Raw genomic sequence first — 20325 nt, 5'->3', positions numbered from 1 at the left:
CCTAAAACATTTACTTTCTCATTCCAGTAAGAGGTTGCCAGTCTCTGAGGTGGGGAATTAAGTAGGGGGTTATCATCTTCATTCAGTCAGTAAATTTGCATTAAAGTGTTCCTTGTGCCAGTCATAGTACACATCCTAAGTATTCATTCCCAACCCCCAAGAAACTTAGTGTAGTGATAAGAATGGACAAGCAAACCAACAAATGTAGTTGGATATGATTAGTGCTGTGATACAGAGATGTCCAAAATGCTTGGGAAAAGAGAGGAAGGGCACTCAACTCCACATATAAGAATCATGGGAGGGTTCCAAGAGGAGGTATAACCAGGTTTGGCATAGTACCTCTCTCATGCGCAAAATAAACATGTCCTGTATAACAAGTAAAATTATTTTAAAATAAATATTAGGTAAAAAACCTTCTCTCATCAGTACCCATTACTGCCACTCCCCTGCTATATATCCTTCCATGTCATCTCAAAGGCAGCATGCAATCTCTACTTTAATTTTTAGTCTGGGACCCTCAGTTCCCTGTCACTAACCTGCTCGTCTGCAGATTTGGATTTCCAGATATCAGATCATCTGGGGGGACAGATTTAAGGTTTTGATGCTGGTCCTAGAGATGTGGGCAAATGAGCTCTCTGATGTTTCTGGAGGGAGAGTCAATGTATGGAACTCCTAGGACCCCTGACACTCTCTGACCTTTCTTCTTTTTGCCTTTCCCCCTGTAGAACCTCACTACCTCTCCATGGGGGTAGACGTAAGTACCAGAGCCTGCTTGTTGGATAAGAAGTATTTCTTGCCTAGAGGAGACTTAGATTTGCTGTTTTACACTAAACATTGGATTTAACTAGATAGCTCTAAAAACTTTGAGCAGATCCTTCTCTGCTGCTACAATAAACTCATTGTAGGGGTCTTCTCCTGATGCCTTGTCCTGATTATCAGACAATGGCCTTTGTCCTGTTCTTTTTGTTGTGTACCTGATTTCTTGACACCCTACTCCCATCCATCGTAATCTTATAGTTAGAATTTTCCTTTGTCTGAAAATCTCTGATGATTTGGGCCTAGGGAACTCTCTGGTCCTGCCATACCACTGTGGTGAACAAAGCTTAAGCACTGCTGAATTTCTGTAGTATTCTATGAGTTCTCATTTTCCTCATGAGGTTGATGATTCTCTGGAAGTGAGACCAGATAAAGACAATTACGATTTTAGATATGCTGTGTCTAAGGTAACCAGTTGGGTACAAGTGTAAATGACGTCCAGGCATTTGAAGAAATAAGAGTAAATTTGGCATACAGAAAAGGACAGAGGGTTGGCAGTATTTGAGTGGAAGGAATGTTAAACCTTCTGGAATAGGACACAGGGAAGAGTAGAAGGAGTGGGAAACTTAAGCCTTGAGAAAAGACTGAATTATTTGCAATAACTAAAGCTAATGTTTATTAAGCATTTGAGATGTGCTTGGCACTGTGCTTAGTACATTACATGCATTGACTCCTTTATTCCTTTCATGCACATAAGATTGATACGGTTATTATCTACACTTGACATATTAGGAAACTGTCAAGTGTCCAGAGGGTTACGTACCTTTAAATTGCCTCTGGTCGTTCAGATGGTAATGAGGATTTGAACCCATGCAGACTGGTCCCGAGCCCATGCACTGAAGGAAACAGAGGGACACCCAGAAAGAAAGACACTGAAGATAACATTCTGATCCAGAAATTAAGGGACATGGAGGGTATTTGTCATGTCCTATGATGGTTATCACCCAGAGATACTCTTTAAATAAACTCTTGACTATTTATTGTCTCTAATGTTTCCATTTATGGTATATCCACATTGCTGGCTTTTTCCTTTTTCCATAACTATATTATGGTTGGTTCTGTTTAGTCTCCTACCAGATTGTGGACTGAGGAATGGAGAAAACAGCCACTCAAATTCTAGTACAAGTTCATCATTCAGACACAAAGGGGGCAAAGTGGGAAGAGCTTATTTTCATATTTTTCATTATACTTAACATTTATGTTCCCCTGCTCTGAAACTCATGAGGGACAGGAAAGCTATTTGTAAAATTGTCTTCAAAATAATATGTGTATTTTGCTGCTTAAACTATGATTGTATAAATCATGTACAGGTTTTGAATGTGTGTTTTACGACTTTGATGTACACAAAGAAAATATTGCCATGTGTCCCCCCAAGGCCAGCATTATGTGTATGTTCCAAACTAGAATGTTAGATAATATTTAAATTTTAAGTATTTCATACAATTTTTCATAAAGGATTTGTTTTCTTTCATTTGCTCAAGGCTTTCCTCTGCCCCTAACCATTTCATTGGAACAGTTTTTAGAGATAAATGTCTGGAAAACTGAGTATGAAATTTTGACAATATATTCGAAGTGTACTGTTTAGTGTGACAGTTTTTAAAGTTTGAGTTAAAACTAAAATATGGGTAGTTTTGCTAGAGTAATAGTGTAACAGCCAGATTTTTGGGGGGGGGGGCGGTTGGTATCAGGAGAATGCTTTTTCCAATCAAAAAGTTAAATTAGCTACAATGTTGTCTCCAACATATATTATAAAGACAGCCTAAAAAAAGACACACAGATACTATGTGACCTATTTTAGAAACTTAAGAAATGGGATAAACCTAATGAAAGACTGAATCATAGAATTTTGTAGGCAAAAAGAGCCTAGAAATTGGCCCAAACCCATAATTTGATAGCTGTAGAAAGGAAGGCCAGGGAAGCTGAAGTGATGTGGTCACAGTGGAGTTGCTTGCTATTTGGCAGAGCCTTTTAGTCTGGTGTTTTGTCCACTGTACTAGCAGCTTTCAAACTCGTCTAAAATTGTGGCAATTTTTCCCTTGGCCTTTTCTCTCCCTAAGATTTGCTTACAGGTGTGTCAGGCAGGTCAGCCATGAGATACAGCTCTGCAGGTCAGGGGTGTGAAGACAGCACACGGGAGGATAATGTGGCTCCTGGAGTCATCCGTCACCCGAAGTAAGCCCAACCTCTCTGAGGGTCAGGCCCTACCCTGGGCAAATGCCTGAGGGATTAATCACCAAGGCCAAAGGTCCAAATTCTCTGGCATGTGGTTGATGGAACTTCCGGTGCCAGAAGATTGTAAAAATTGGTCTCATAGTGTTCTTGAGCTAGGATGCACCTTGTGGATCATTTAACTATGCAGTTTACTAGCTCTTTAATCAGACACCAACCCCCCACCCATCATATGAATAAGGTCTCTCATGGAACTTCATCAAGTAAAACAGCTCACAGAGAGGCTTCCTTGGTTGACAGTGTCAGAGGGGAGTCCAGAGCCAGGATCTCCTGATTGTCTCGGTCTGCTACCACCTGGCAGCAATGCCGAGGTCACTCCACATATAGCCTATCACGTGTAACCCTGGCCACAGCCTATCCTGGAGATAGCCTCATCGCTTGCCTACACGAGTCTAACATCCTAACCCCACTCTTGCCCACCTGCATCCAGTTCTCCACACACCATCACAGTGAGCTTTTACAAACACAAGTCAGGTCACATTTCTCCCAGTGGTTTTCCATTGCATGGAATAAATGCAGATTCCTTACATTGACCAATATGGCCCATATGACCGGGCCCCTCCTGCCCATCATTCTCATTGCTTATTGCCTACTCAGCACATCCCGCCTGCAGCAACCTTCTCTGTTCTGTGAGCACTCCCATCTCTTTCCTGGCTTGGGGCATTGCGAACCTGCCCATCTCTCTCTAACGGCTTTGTATCATTCAGTTCTCCCTAAGAAAGAACTTTTGTCCCCATCCCACCTGAAAGTCACTATAGTATATTGCTGCTTGATGCAATAAGATTTATTACTCAAAAATGATCTTGTTAATTTATTAGGTTACTTGTTTATTACAGCTTCTCAAAGGGGAATAGAGGAATAAGGGGGAAAAGAGGAAGTTCCTGGGAAAAGCTATCACAGATATTTCAACAGTGAGTGCCCTATCACTTGAAGTTCAGGACGTGAAAGTAAAAACATTTCCTGCTTGCACAGAAATCCAACGAGATTAGAAAAAAGTCACTCCCTCATTTTAGGTTGTGTCCCGGGTGTCTGGAATAGTGCCTAGCACAAAGACTCTGTGGAAGATGGTCAGAAAATCACCCTTATGATACAATCTCATTTCACCAGTTAGGAAGCCACAAATGTACTTATGTTTCATTCTTTTTATTCATACTGTTTTTAAGTGTTCGGTAGGTAAAATTATTAAATGTACTTAGATATTTGGGTCAGATAAAAACGCAATGTAATATCCCTAAGTGGTATGGAGTCCTTAGTCATGGTGGTAGGCACTGTTGAGTTGAGGTTTCTTTGAAGTCTTGCTTGGGTGGCAAGGTACTGGTTTACTGTATCTCTTTTTGATCTTATAATATATGAGACACTCATATACTAAGTAGAACGATTGGATGGAATATTGTGAGCAGTGGTCCGCGTGTGTGGCGACTCTGAAACTACTTGTAAACCTTTCGGCTGGGTTATAGCAGATGGAGCAGGCTGTGCACTGAACATACAAAGATTGCTAAGTCAGTCCAGTTCTGCAGGGACTCACACGAATGGGAGTGGAAAGAGGAGATAGATAGAGATTATCATACCTCTAGCATTGACTTAATAAATTTAATCTGGTGTTATGTGCTCTGTGACATGTGTCATGTATTTTGTGATGTGTCATGTGTTCTTGACAAGATGAATCACTCTACTAGGGGTAAGCCATTTGAGAGGAGATCATATTTGGGCTCATTCATGGAGGAGGAATCTTTTCTAGAAGAAAAAAATGTGGTAAAAGGTGTGCCAGGTAAAGGGAGGAGAAAGAATAAAATCTTGGAGGAAGAAAGCTGTCATCACTTCTCTACTGAATATCTTCTCAGTATGTAGAAAATATTCTTTAGTCTAAAAGGGTGGGGCTCAGTCTCATGACATTTAAGCAGAATACTTTGTCATGCTCTGTATCCTCTCTAATCCCCAAGGGCAAAGGCTTCAGGAGCACAAAAGCCAAGAAGAAACCTAGGTACTATTTTCTTTTATGCTGCAGCAGACGTCCCTCCAGACAGTGACTGCACAGTGTCCTAGTACTGAAATGGGAAAGGTGTGGTGGTAAAGAAAATGTTTGGAATTTCATTGGTTGTCATTTCAAAGATGTTATCCTGTCAGGTAGATATGGTAACAAGATTGCAAAGACACTAATATGACATGTTAGGGATCTTGGACTTTATCCTTGATGTAGCGAATGTCATTGAAGGCTATTGATGGAAGCAGTATGATTATATTTTTGTTTGCAAAAATAAAATCTTATGACAATGCAAAGACCTGATTGAGTAGATAAACCAGTTAGGAGCTCTTAATAGTATAGAAGTAAGGGTTGATGGGACCCTCAACCAGAGCATTGACTCTGAGGATGGAGAGAATTTGAATAACTCCAGCCCAGATATGGAAGTCTCTACAGTTGTGGAAGTGGCTAAGGTCACCTAGGAGAGACCATGAAGTTCTGGGAAACAACAGTGTGTAGTGGGAGGGAGAACATGAGGAGTGAATGAGGCCAAGGAGAAGGATCACAGTGGTGGAGGAACCAGGAGAATGAGGTTCTGGAAGCCAGAGGAAGAGAAAAAAGTAGTCAAGAGTCTAAGCAAATGTTTTATTAAAACAAAAGCTGTGCTTAAATGTTTGGCTTTCCTGTATTCATTATTTGGCTGATACTGTTAATGCGCGCGCGCGCGCGTGTGTGTGTGTGTGTGTGTGTGTATTTGTATATTATATGTATCTATACATCCACACATATATCTATGTATATGTTATATAGAGAGTTTCTAGCTTTTCCCCTCTGGAAAAAATATAAATGTTTAGATACTATTTAAATATTCTTCTTTATAACTATTGGTTTGGGCAGTAACCCCTGAGACCCATATAAGTGAAAATTACTAGACCATATGACTTCTAAGATCATTTCAGCTTGAAAGTTTTGATTTTGTGAAGGCATGCCTAAGGATGAGAATTTTGTGAGAAGCTCATAGAGGCAGGAAAAATCTCTGGGCCAGAGAACTTTCAAATGATAAGAATTGATTGGAGGAAAATAAAAGTTAGTTGGAGGGAGTCTAAAGAATATAGCATTTTTATTTCATTGGTCAGTAGAGATTATCTCTCTCAGATGAGTTGAATGCTCCATTATGCTGATGGGTACACTTTAACACTACTGAAGCACAAGTAAAAGACACTTGTTGCTAAGGTTGATTTCTGATGACTGAATCTATATATATCTATATATATCTGTATATATCTATCTCTCTCTCTATATATATCCATATATATATAGATACGTATATATCACATGTGTAGTGTTGTGCACAAACATAAAAGGGTCAATTTTGACCTTGAACATAATTTTTTACTTTATGGACTGTATAAAATGATTGTGGCCCTAGAAGCCACCGTTGCCAAAGAACATTTTTTGAAATTCTTTTGATTCCTTACCTTTAGAATTGAGAAAACTGGTAGTAGCAATGAAAACAGTAGAAAACAGACCTTTAGTTAGATTTGAAAATTTATCTTGATTTGGTAGTAATATACACTGGCGACAATAAATATCGTTTAGAAGCATTTCCTGGCTAGATAAATAAGATTGAAAATCCCTAATGAGAGATCTTCTAAGACACATGTGGAGAAAAATCTTCACACAGCTATTTAATATTTTATCCTTGAAAATATAGAGCAGAAGAAATCTCATAACTGACTTAAAAGATCAATGTGGACACATTATTGCATTGCCATAATCAGTAGGAAGCAATCAAGGTTCTCTGCTACATCTCTGCATCTTTTTATTACTTCCTTATTACCCCTAAATATAGTTTTCCCTGGGTTTCTGTGCTCTGTCACTCCTTTTTGCTTACCTGCCACCCTGTTGTCACAGTTAAGGAGTTGGCTTTTTTCCTTCCAAATTCAGCTGTGGCCTCTAGCCATGACTCCTACATCTTCAGACCTGAACTCTTTCCAGAACTGGAGTGCTATAGTCTAAATACCTATTAGACATCTTCAGTTGAATGTTGCAGGTACCACAATAAACATTTTCAAAACTGAACCAGTAGTCTTCTCACGTCTGACCAGATCTGCTCTTTTGGCTAACTTAATTCTCACCATGATACTACCACTCTCCAGATGCTTGGACTTGAGGCCTTGGTTGTTCAAGCAGTTGCTAGAACCTGTAACTTCTTGTTCTCTGAATCTTGTGGGTACTTTCCTTCTTTTCTGTTCTCATTTAGATCCTCTATGCTTACATAATTGCAGTAGCTCGTGTTGCTCGGTCTCTCTCTAGTTCAGTTAATCTTCTACATTGCTAGCAGCTAAGTCATCCTAGACCATACCTCTAATCATGTCCTCTTCTGCTCAAGCCACTGAGTGACTACTAGTTTTATACGCTCTGCCTGCAGGGTCCAGATGATCTTTCCAGCCACATAACCACTGTCTCCCATCCACACAGCACACCTACACCCCAGCCAGACTGTTTGACTCCTTCCTCAAATATTCCATGGTCATTTGTCCACATTGCTCCTGTTGCAAAAACTTTCCTCCCCTTTCCCATCCCTGTCAAAATCAAACTCTTCTCAACTAGCCCCTCACATAACATAACTTTTGAAAAGACTGTAAGATTTGAAGTGTGCTTCCCCATTGATCCAGCAGTCCTGATTATGATCATTTATCCTATAAAAATATATATCATACATTCATATATAATATATGTGTACAGATATGTTTAGTGCAGCATTGCTTATAATAGTAAAATATTGGAAACAACTGAAATAGATGCAGCTTGGAAAAAATGGAGACATACATACACACAAACTGACATAGAAGATTGGCCACTGAATGTGGGCTGTGATTTGTGTACTTATGTGTGAGTAGACATGCATACAGAAAAAAAAAAAAAAACTCTGAAAAAGTACATACTGAAATTTTTAACAGTAAGGGTGTGTGTGTGTGGGGGGGGGGGGGTAAAATTTTAATGTACGTTATCTAAAAATGTCAACATTTGCTAATACTGCTCAGTAGTGTTAAAAATGAATTTGCTTAGTAAAATGTGAGAGTTGTTTGTTTCTTTAAAAAAAGTCATGCTTATTACATTATTTTTTATATTTTATGTTTTTTAAATAAAAATAGAAGCTGGAGAAATGCAGCGTTAGATTGTAAGCATTAAGTGCTTTAGTATCAAGTGTGTATGTGCTGATACTTATTTATCAGGACAGAGGCCTTAGAAAAGAGTTTTCTCTCTGTCACCTTAGAGTGATATTTCATAAAATATTTTAATTCATGGACGCCAATAATCCAGCTGATAGATTACTTCTTAATAAATATGAGTTTCTTCTTGCAAGTCAGCTTCACTGAATTAAGTGTGTGTGTGGTTGCAACGGCCAACAGTGAAGGATTTGAATGGATGCCATGATACTTACAATTCAAACATCAGTTTGACCAATTTTTGTGTAAACTATTAAGTAGCACAAGTTTGATTCATTTTTATATGCTTATTTTTAATGGAGAACAAAGAGACATAATGGTATATGTTTGTTTTGTGGCGATCTAGGTATTGTCAACGATTCATATTTCATCAACCGTCTGGAGGAGGAAATGACCACGTAATTAGACATTTTCCTTACTATGCTTTTCTGTATCCAATTATAGCAGTGTTTTCCTAAGCTTTTCTGTAACCAATTATAGCAGTGTTTAAAATTTTGAATTATTAGAATAAAGAGTCAAACTGGAGAACAATACCACTGTTAGTTTTCTAGGAGGATATAGTGTAAAATTTTTTATTTTATTTTATTAAAAAAATTTTTTTAATGTTTTATTTATTTTTGAGACAGAGAGAGACAGAGCATGAACGGGGGAGGGTCAGAGAGAGAGGGAGACACAGAATCTGAAGCAGGCTCCAGGCTCTGAGCTGTCAGCACAGAGCCCGACACGGGGCTCGAACTCACGGACCATGAGATCATGACCTGAGCCAAAGTCGGACGCTTAACCAACTGAGCCACCCAGGAACCCCATAAAATTTTTTATTTTTTAAGAAAAGAATTTTCTGCATGAGATGAACTAAAATTAAGGTTAAGCCTAGATTAGATTTATTTATGCCTTGTAAATATAGAATATCATACACAATGAGATTAGAGGATTTCAAAGTGTTTTTTTTAATGTGCTTAAATTAAGAATCACAAATTTCAATGGCTTTGTAATAGTTTGCTTCCTGTACTTTTCTAGTCATGATATGATGATGAGACCAGTCAACACAATTTTTTTTCTTTAACACAGCACCAAATTCTAAATAATGAAATAAAACATCCCAGTGTAGATATAGTCCCTCTGACCTTTATTCATCTCAGGGTGCTCTTGTTAATAATTTATATATCTTGAAGTTTGGTCCCCAGAACAGCTTATGAAAGATGTCCAAAGGTATGGGTTTGTTAATCAGAAGATAACGAACATATTGTTTGTTTTATTGTTTTACTATCATCCTGTAAATCATCTGTTAGATTTGAAGAAAATAGAGAATCTTGATCATATGTTGAAAGATAAGAAGCAAGCCCTTTAAATATTCCTAGGGAAAAGCATTTTTTTTATACTGAGGAAAATGAAACAGTGTCTTATAATCATCTTACAAATGTTTAAATATAAGTATATTTTGTTTGAATTAACATGGACTGATTGTTTAGAATACGTTAAGTCCTTTTCAAGCATTGTACTTGTTAAATCGATTTTTTTTTTAATGTTTATTTTTGAGAGAGAGAGAAAGAGACAGAGCACGAGCAGGGGAGGGGCTTAGAGAGAGAGGGAAACACAGAATCAGAAGCAGGCTCCAGCCTGTCAGCACAGAGCCTGAAGCGGGGCTCAAATCCACAAATTGTGAGATCATGACCTGAGCCGAAGTCGGACGCTTTACCGACTGAGCAACCCAGGCGCCCCAAAATGTGGTTTCTTTTTGGCTGTTTCTTGCTATATCATTAACACTTGGATAATAATTGCTAAATTATTTATTAACTAAAATTTAGTATTGTAATTATATCTTCCCAGATAAGTACGTTGTAATCCCAAGGTATAGGTTGGGGAAGATGTTTTTACCACTATTCCTGCTGGGCTGAACACACAGAGGTGTAAACAGTAACATCCATGACTACCTGGTTATTTCATGGCTATTTTTGTAACTTCTTCAAGGTTCATACCAGCCTTTTTATTTGAAGACAGCAAGTAGTGCACATTAAAAAATGGGAATATTGTAACTCCTATTTCATGTAGAATGTCTGTCTTTAACCTAAAAAGAATTTGCGTAGTAAAGTGTGAGAGTTGTTTGCCTTTTTAAAATATAAAGTCTCAGAGCAAAAAGACATAAACTCACTGTTTCTAGATAATCAAGAGTCTGATTTTAGAAGATGGTCATTTTTTTTTATTGTTAGAGTTTGAACGGGAAGAAGTGATATTTGATTCATTAAGCATTTTAGGATAACTCACAAAGCCTAGTTGGGCAGACAGTATAAAAATACTTTTTATTTGGCATTTACGTTCTGCCAGATTAGTTGGCCCAAGGTCAGGAGACAATTTCCATGTCTTGGTTCCACTTTCTGACAGGTTCTGTCACTTCTTTCTATTCTCCAAGGTGCAGAAACCACCTCAAAGTGCTCATCAAGGATCCTGAGGCAATAGAAGTAGACAGGAGTGCAGTGGTAGGTCTTACTTGATGCTGGGATGCCTCAAGGCACCACACAAGTCTTTCACAGTAACTGGAATATACTCTGAAGCTTACTGTGTTCCAGGCACCGACCCAAGTGCATATCATGCACTGTGGCATTATTATTCTTACCTGTGCTTCACCAATTAGAAAAGGTTTAGAAAGGTTAGGCACCTTGCCCAGGATTACACAGCGGATAAGTGAAAAGCTGGGATTTGAGCCAAAGCAGAAACCACACTCCTAACCAACCCACCACGTTGGTTGGCATAGACATAGTTGGATGCCGACCATCAAATCTGTTTGTTACAACCCCTCCTTATTTGTTAAGGATGGAAAGATAGCCAGATGACTGAAAACATAAGTATTATTAGTCTGTTTGGGAAAGCTGTGGTGACCAGAAAACAGTGTACGTGTAGTGTTCTTGTTGCTTTGCAGGTATGCCTATTATTACAGTGGGATCGGTGCTGGTGTGCTGGTTGCTGCTTACATCCAGGTTTCATTCTGGTGCCTGGCAGCTGGAAGGCAAATACTCAAAATCAGAAAACAATTTTTTCATGCTATAATGCGACAGGAGGTAGGCTGGTTTGATGTGCATGATGTTGGAGAGCTTAACACCCGGCTCACGGAGTAAGTACCAGGTTTTGTGTCTAACGCGGACACGGTTCTTGTTCTCACTTACATCAAAAGGGATGCCATCAGATCTGCTCAGAGATGTTAGTGCATAACTCAGGAGTAATTAGAAGGCTAAATTCCTTCTGAGCAGCAACCATGTCTTATGTATTCTTTTGTTCCCACCACCCAGGCAGGGCATGAGGGGATTTGCATGACTAGCAATGAGGGAGACCTGCCAGACTCCCAAAGTCCTCTGAGAGTGGTTCAGTAGAGCAACAACATGGCACTTTCTGAGGACGTTTCCAAGCAAAATTGTAGATGTAAACTAATTACCCTGCACTTAAAACAACACAACTAACTGGATTCAGGAGAAAAGTTCTGTGCTCACAATTCTAACATTTATTTCTAACACTGTCTGTTCTTTTAGTGATGTCTCCAAAATTAATGAAGGAATTGGTGACAAAATTGGAATGTTCTTTCAGTCAATGGCAACATTTTTCATCGGTTTTATAGTGGGATTTACACGTGGTTGGAAGCTAACCCTTGTGATTTTGGCCATCAGCCCTGTTCTTGGACTGTCAGCTGCTATCTGGGCAAAGGTGGGTAAAGCATGTAAATCCAGATTTTAAACTGTCCCCACTTCCCTCCCCCCATGGTGGAAGGCTGTTTTTGTCACATGATGATCCTGCCCCTGTACTTACTTGGTTTTAGATCATCTGTTCAAAATCAGTGGGAGTAAGTGGGTGTAACCTCAGTAAGTCCTACCCATGCCAGGACTGCATGCTGTCCTGGGCCATGTAATTATTTGGGCAAGGTATGAGCTAGAAGGAAGTAGGTCTCACATCTCATCCCCTGATTTCATATAAAAGGCATACTCAACTCTCAAAGAACTGTGTTCTATATTCACAAATAGAAATTCAACTGGAGATTCAAGTTCAGTGACAACATATGTCCCATTCAGCTAACATTATTGATTTTAAAGTCTTTTAGATCTTATTTAATTTGTAAATTGATTTAATAGTTGTGTCAGTGTTATACATGATTCTCTAGTGTTTAACATATTTAAATCCATTGGTATGAAAATTATTTTTCAAAACTACTTTTGGGTCCCCTATGCATATAAATCCTAAGCCTGAAGTTCTCTCTTCCAATCACAAAGCAAAGTAGTGCCAGTTGCCTTGCCCACCTCTGCACACAGATGATCTTGTGAAACGTATTTTCCCTTTCAAGGCTGGGTGTAGTGTTCACTTTAAACTGATTTCATAAAAGAGTGGGTAGTGGTAGATATTGGTCCAGTTTCTAATTTGTGTCGGATTCAACACAACTTCGCAAAAGCATTACAAATTCATTTGGCAAAAGGATATAAAATATTGGGGACAAGCCACAGTCAAGCCTAACACAAAAGAAACCAGATGGTAAGTATTAAGAAATTTTAGAAATTTTACCCCGTAGGATGGATATTGTTTTGATATTGCAAACAATAACTACCATTTACTCAGCTATATCAGGAAAATACATATTATCCTTCTGACGTTTAGGTCTTATTTTAGCGCAGGAAAAAATTGAGTTTCTGAGGAGTCTGTTAATATGTTGCTGAGACTAACAGTGTTGTTGGTGTTTAAACTGCATTTCTCTGTTAGTCTGCTGAAATACTTGGCCTGTGTGGTAATTGATTTTTCTGTTTACCTAGAATATTAGTCAGGTGGCAAACTGTTCATATCAGTATTTGTTGAAAAACTGTCTAAAATGTATTGGTGTCTGTTCTAGTTATGTTAGGAAAACAGACAGCAAGTTAATATTTTAATAATTATGCTTTGCTTCTGATACTATTTATTTAATAAATGGAGCCATCGGCTTATTGCCGGAGACCTAAGTTTTAATCCTCACTCTGTCATAAAGTTTTGGTAAGATTTGAAATGAATTTTTTAAATTCTTTGTTTATCAGCCATATTAAAGAAGTAATGTGGCCCCATCTGGGAAGCTCCTTTGTCCCTGTGAGCCTGAGGCTCTTCTCTCCAATTGGGTCAAGAAGGAGGAACAGGATGAGACCCAGTCACAACAAGCTTCTTGGTCTAGGAAGCCTCTTTAGACCGGTACTCTGGCAACTGACATCTTCCGATCAGAGACACTAGCACAGCTAGAGGGCGCAGGTAGGGGAAACCACCACACGCTGCCTCCTCTAGCAAGAGATACCTGGTGGTCTGACCTTTTAGAAACCACTTCCACTTCCTCAGGTAGCAGACACAGAGGCCAATAGAAGTACTGACAGCTCCAGATAAACCATGCTGACCAAACTAATACACAAAGTCTCTGAATATGAAACTGCCCCTGGAACCACAGCTCACAAAGTAGGCCAGACAAGGTAACTGCTTGCTAAAAAGGTTTAAATAGGACCCATTCTCCTAGCATACTAGACAAAATGTCCAGGATACAGTAAAAGGTCACTTGTCACACCAGTAATCAAGAAAATCACCACTTGAATGAATAAAAAATCATTAATTAACTGATACCAACACTGAGATAATTCAGATGTTAGAATTATTTGACATGGATTTTGAAACAGCTGCCCTAAAAATTTCAAATTCTCTTGAAACAAAAGAAAAAAGTAGCTAATACCAGCAATGAAGTAGAAGTTACAAAAACAAATGAAATGAGAGAACTGAAAGATACAACAGCAGAAATAGAAGTCACAGCTGATGCGCTCAGTCTCATTAAGTGGAGATGACTGAATAGAATCAGTGTATCTGGAGATAGAATAATAGAATTTACCGGGTGCCTGGGTGGCTCAGTCAGTTAAGTGACCGACTTTGGCTCAGGTCATGATCTAGCAATTTGTGAGTTCAAGCCCTGCATCAGGCTCTGTGCTGACAGCTCAGAGCCTGGAGCCTGCTTAAGATTCTGTGTCTCCCTCTCTCTCTGCCCCTCCCCGGCTTGTGCTCTGTCTCTCTCTGTCTCAAAAATGAATAAATGTAAAAAAAAAAAAATTTTTTAAAAAGTAGGAGAATGAGAACTAGAGACAACAAATAGTAAACAGGTAAAATGGTGGACTTAACTGCTATCATTAATTATCTTAAAGATAGTTTAAATATACCCATCATAAGAGGAATTAACAGTGGATTAAAAAAACACATGAACCAACTACATGCTGTTCCAAAGAAACTTAATTCAAATTCAACAACATAGGTAGAGTAACAGGATGAGAAAAGATACACCATGCAAACATTAACTTAAAAATGGCTACATTAATATCTGGAAATTTAGACTTCAGAACAAAGAAAGTTATTATAAAAAGAATAATACATAATGATAAAAGTTTCAATCCACCAGGAAGACATCTTGATCCTAAATGTGTGTGCACCCAATAACAGCCTTCAAATATATGAAGTGAAAGGTCAGAGAATTGAAGGGAAAAATAGAAAAATTAATTCAACAGTTACAGTTGAAGACTTCAACACCCCCTTCTTAGTACTGATAAAACTACTAGACAAAAAATAAGCTAGAATATAGAAGATCTAATCAATACAGTCAACCAATAGAATCTAATTGAGATTTATAAAACACTCTATGCAACAACAGCATAATCCACTTTAAACATTCACCAATATCATATCCTGGGCCATAAAACAAACCTCAACAAATTTAAAAGAATTGAAGCCATAAAGTGTGTTTTCCCTGACTACAGCAGTGTCATACTAGAAACAAATAAAAGATGACAATGAGAAAATCTCTAAGCATGTGGGAGTCAATAGACTTTTAAATAATCCTTGGATCATGAAGTTTCAAATGAAAAGCGCATATAACTAAAGGAACACAAAAACACTGTCAACATTTTGGGATACAGCTAAAGATGTGCTGAGGGAAATTTATAGCATTAAATATCTACATTAGAAATGAGGAATGGTCCGAGGCACCTAGGTGGCTCAGTCAATTAAGCATCCTGACTTTGACTCAGGTCATGATTTGGCTCATGTCATGATCTCACGGTTTGTGAGTTCAAGCCCCGTGTCGGGCTCTCTGCTAACAGCTCAGAGCCTGGAGCCTGCTTCAGATTCTGTGTCTCCCTCTCTCTCTGCCCCTCTCCCACTCACCTATGTCTCTCTCTCTGTCTCAAAAATAAACATGAAAAATAATTATAAATTAAAAAATGAGGAAAGGTCTCAAACCAATAATACAAGTTTCTACCTCAAGAAACTACAAGAGCAAAATAAAATCAAAGCAAACAGAAGTAAATAAAAAGGTAAGAGCAGAAATTAGTGAAATTGAAAATAGGAAAATAATAGAGAAAATCAGTGAAACAGAAAGCTGGTTTTTCAAAAAAGTCAATAAAATTAGCAAGACTAGCAAAAATACACACCAAATCAAAATAGCAAGAATGAATTAAAGGATATCACTATAAATCTTGCAGGCCTTAAAAAGATAATAAGGGAATACTGCAAAAAATTTTACACTCCTAAATTTAAAAAGTTTGAGATAAACTGCTTAATAACAGCAAACTGCCAAACGCAACTAAGGTGAGATAGACAATTTGAATGGCCCTGTAATCACTAATATTTTGTGACTTCACAGCTCTTAGAAAGAAATCCCCAGGCCCAAATGATTTTAATGAAAAATTCTACCAGACATTTAAAGAAGAATTAACACGGATTTATATAATCTCTTCCAGGAAAAAGAATACTTTCTCTTCTTTACCACAGATTAAGGACCATTTTCCAACTCATTTTATGAGGCTAGCATTTTTTGATACCCAAACTAGACAACAAAGACAATATGAAAAAAAATGTACACCAATATCTTTCATAGACTGAGAGTAAAAATTCCTCAGTAGCATACAGGTGACCCTTGAACAACACTGGCTTTGAACTGTGTATGTTCACTTCTTGGACTTTCTTTTAAAGTTCACTTATTAACTGAGGGTTGATGGGGGGTGGGAGGGTGGGGGATGGGTATTGAGGAGGGCACCTTTTGGGATGAGCACTGGGTGTTGTATGGAAACCAATTTGACAATAAATTTCATATATTGGAAAAAAAATAAAGTTCACTTATTTATTTTGAGAGAGAGAGAGAGAGAGAGAGAGCAAGCATGGGCGTGTGAGTGAGGGAGGGGCAGAGAGAGAGGGAGAGAGGGAGAACCCCAAGCAGGCCTGCACAATCAGTGCGGAGCCCAGTGTGGGGCTCAATCTCAAGAACCATGAGGTCGAGATATGAGCTGAAATCAAGAGTAGGACACTCAACCGACTGAGCCACCCAGGCATCCCAATTTTATATAGATTATATACTATTTCCATATTATTGATTGAGCCCTGTTCCCTGGATTGAAGTAAACCAGTGAAAAACTTGGAAGCATTTCTTTTTTAAGTTTATTTATTTATTTTGAGAGAGTGAGTGAGAAAGCATGATCAGTGGAAAGACAGAGGCTGAGTCCCAAGCAGGCACCCACGATTTTCTTAACGTTTTCTTTTCTCCAGCTTACTGTATTGTAAGAATATGGTGTATAATACATATGTGTTAATTGACTATGTTACCTGTAAAGCCTCTAGTTAACAGTAGGCTATTAGTAGTTAAGTTTTTGGAGAGTCAAAAGTTATACAGAGGGGGTGCCTGGCTAGCTTAGTCAGTAGAGCATACAGCTTTTGATCTCGGGGTTGTGAATTTGAGCTCCATGTTGGGTATAGAGATTACTTAAAAGTAAAGTCTTAAAAAAAAAAAAGTCATACATATACTTTTGCCTGTGTAAGGTGTTGGCATCCCTTTCATATTGTTGAAGGGTCAACTGTATTAGCAAACCAAATCCAGGAATGTATAAAAAGAATACTATACCGAGGCGCCTGGGTGGCTCAGTCAGTTAAGCGTCCAACTTCGGCTCAGGTCATGATCTCGCGGTCCGTGGGTTCGAGCCCCGCATCGGGCTCTGTGCTGACAGCTCAGAGCCTGGAGCCTGTTTCAGATTCTGTGTCTCCCTCTTTCTCTGACCCTCCCCTGTTCATGCTCTCTCTCTGTCTCAAAAATAAATAAATGTTAAAAAAAAAAAAAAAAAAAAAGAATGCTATACCATGACCAAGTGGGATTTGTTTCAGCTAGGTAAGACTAGCTCAACATTTGAAAATCAGTCAGTATAATTCACTGTATCGACAAGGTAAAGAAGAAAAACTGTGTGATAATATCAACTGACAGAGAATAAACATTTGACAATATCCAACACCCATTGGTGATTAAAAAAAACCAAAACCCCAAAACTAAAAAACCTCTCAGCAAGTCAAGAATGGTGGGATATTACCTCAACTTGATAAAAATCATCTGCAGAAACCCTACAGCTAATGTCATGTTTAATAGTGAAAGTCTGAATGCTTTCTCCCTAAGACTGGGAATAAGGAAGGTAAGGAGGTCTGCTCTTCCTACTCTTTTCAACAAAGTATAGAGCTTCTAGTCATTATAAGAAGGCAAGAAAAAGAAAGGCACATAGATCAGAAAAGAAGAAATAAAATTATATCTATTTATCAGTAGCATACTTTTTTTTTTATTTTTATTATTATTTTTTTTAATATATGAAATTTACTGTCAAATTGGTTTCCATACAACACCCAGTGCTCATCCCAAAAGGTGCCCTCCTCAATACCCATCACCCACCCTGCCCTCCCTCCCACCCCCCATCAACCCTCAGTTTGTTCTCAGTTTTTAACAGTCTCTTATGCTTTGGCTCTCTCCCACTCTAACCTCTTTTTTTTTTTTTTTTTCCTTCCCCTCCCCCATGGGTTTCTGTTATGTTTCTCAGGATCCACATAAGAGTGAAACCATATGGTATCTGTCTTTCTCTGTATGGCTTATTTCACTTAGCATCACACTCTCCAGTTCCATCCATGTTGCTACAAAAGGCCATATTTCATTTTTTCTCATTGCCACGTAGTATTCCATTGTGTATATAAACCACAATTTCTTTATCCATTCATCAGTTGATGGACATTTAGGCTCTTTCCATAATTTGGCTATTGTTGAGAGTGCCGCTATAAACATTGGGGTACAGGTGCCCCTATGCATCAGTACTCCTGTATCCCTTGGATAAATTCCTAGCAGTGCTATTGCTGGGTCATAGGGTAGGTCTATTTTTAATTTTCTGAGGAACCTCCACACTGCTTTCCAGAGCGGCTGCACCAATTTGCATTCCCACCAACAGTGCAAGAGGGTTCCTGTTTCTCCACATCCTCTCCAGCATCTATAGTCTCCTGATTTCTTCATTTTGGCCACTCTGACTGGCGTGAGGTGGTATCTGAGTGTGGTTTTGATTTGTATTTCCCTGATAAGGAGCGACGTTGAACATCTTTTCATGTGCCTGTTGGCCATCCGGATGTCTTCTTTAGAGAAGTGTCTATTCATGTTTTCTGCCCATTTCTTCACTGGGTTATTTCTTTTTCGGGTGTGGAGTTTGATGAGCTCTTTATAGATTTTGGATACTAGCCCTTTGTCCGATATGTCATTTGCAAATATCTTTTCCCATTCCGTTGGTTGCCTTTTAGTTTTGTTGGTTGTTTCCTTTGCTGTGCAGAAGCTTTTTATCTTCATAAGGTCCCAGTAATTCACTTTTGCTTTTAATTCCCTTGCCTTTGGGGATGTGCCGAGTAAGAGATTGCTACGGCTGAGGTCAGAGAGGTCTTTTCCTGCTTTCTCCTCTAAGGTTTTGATGGTTTCCTGTCTCACATTCAGGTCCTTTATCCATTTTGAGTTTATTTTTGTGAATGGTGTGAGAAAGTGGTCTAGTTTCAACCTTCTGCGTGTTGCTGTCCAGTTCTCCCAGCACCATTTGTTAAAGAGACTGTCTTTTTTCCATTGGATGTTCTTTCCTGCTTTGTCAAAGATGAGTTGGCCATACGTTTGTGGGTCTAGTTCTGGGGTTTCTATTCTATTCCATTGGTCTATGTGTCTGTTTTTATGCCAATACCATGCTGTCTTGATGATTACAGCTTTGTAGTAGAGGCTAAAGTCTGGGATTGTGATGCCTCGTGCTTTGGTCTTCTTCTTCAGAATTACTTTGGCTATTCGGGGCCTTTTGTGGTTCCATATGAATTTTAGGATTGCTTGTTCTAGTTTCGAGAAGAATGCTGGTGCAATTTTGATTGGGATTGCATTGAATGTGTAGATAGCTTTGGGTAGTATTGACATTTTGACAATATTTATTCTTCCAATCCATGAGCAGGGAATGTCTTTCCATTTCTTTATATCTTCTTCAATTACCTGCATAAGCTTTCTATAGTTTTCAGCATACAGATCTTTTACATCTTTGGTTAGATTTATTCCTAGGTATTTTATGCTTCTTGGTGCAATTGTGAATGGGATCAGTTCTTCATTTGTCTTTCTGTTGCTTCATTGTTAGTGTATAAGAATGCAACTGATTTCTGCACATTGATTTTGTATCCTGCAACTTTGCTGAATTCATGTATCAGTTCTAGCAGACTTTTGGTGGAGTCTATCGGATTTTCCATGTATAATATCATGTCATCTGCAAAAAGCGAAAGCTTGACTTCATCTTTGCCAATTTTGATGCCTTTGATTTCCTTTTGTTGTCTGATTGCTGATGCTAGAACTTCCAGCACTATATTAAACAACAGCGGTGACAGTGGGCATCCCTGTCGGGTTCCTGATCTCAGGGAAAAAGCTCTCAGTTTTTCCCCGTTGAGGATGATGTTAGCTGTGGGCTTTTCATAAATGGCCTTTATGATCTTTAAGTATGTTCCTTCTATCCCGACTTTCTCAAGGGTTTTTATTAAGAAAGGGTGCTGGATTTTGTCAAAGGCCTTTTCTGCATCGATTGACAGGATCATATGGTTCTTCTCTTTTTTTTTTGTTAATGTGATGTATCACGTTGATCGATTTGCGAATGTTGAACCAGCCCTGCATCCCAGGAATGAATCCCACTTGATCATGGTGAATAATTCTTTTTATATGCTGTTGAATTCGATTTGCTAGTATCTTATTAAGAATTTTTGCATCCATATTCATCAGGGATA

General features: G+C 38.6%; 1 protein-coding gene across 2 annotated transcripts in view; it reads left to right on the top strand.

The window, feature by feature from the left end:
* The window catches only part of ABCB1 (ATP binding cassette subfamily B member 1), a 217708-nt gene that overhangs the window by 24277 nt on the left and 173106 nt on the right, over nucleotides 1-20325 (top strand). For both annotated transcript variants that reach the window (XM_042916931.1, XM_042916940.1), the window contains exons 5-7: nucleotides 8585-8636; nucleotides 11153-11344; nucleotides 11757-11928. In XM_042916931.1, coding sequence (XP_042772865.1) covers nucleotides 8585-8636; nucleotides 11153-11344; nucleotides 11757-11928 — 416 coding nt within the window. The remainder of the gene's footprint in view (nucleotides 1-8584; nucleotides 8637-11152; nucleotides 11345-11756; nucleotides 11929-20325) is intronic.

This window comes from Panthera leo, chromosome A2 (assembly GCF_018350215.1).
Source record: "Panthera leo isolate Ple1 chromosome A2, P.leo_Ple1_pat1.1, whole genome shotgun sequence".
NCBI classification, from domain to species: Eukaryota; Metazoa; Chordata; class Mammalia; order Carnivora; family Felidae; genus Panthera; species Panthera leo.
This window is presented reverse-complemented; position numbering and strand designations above follow the sequence as displayed.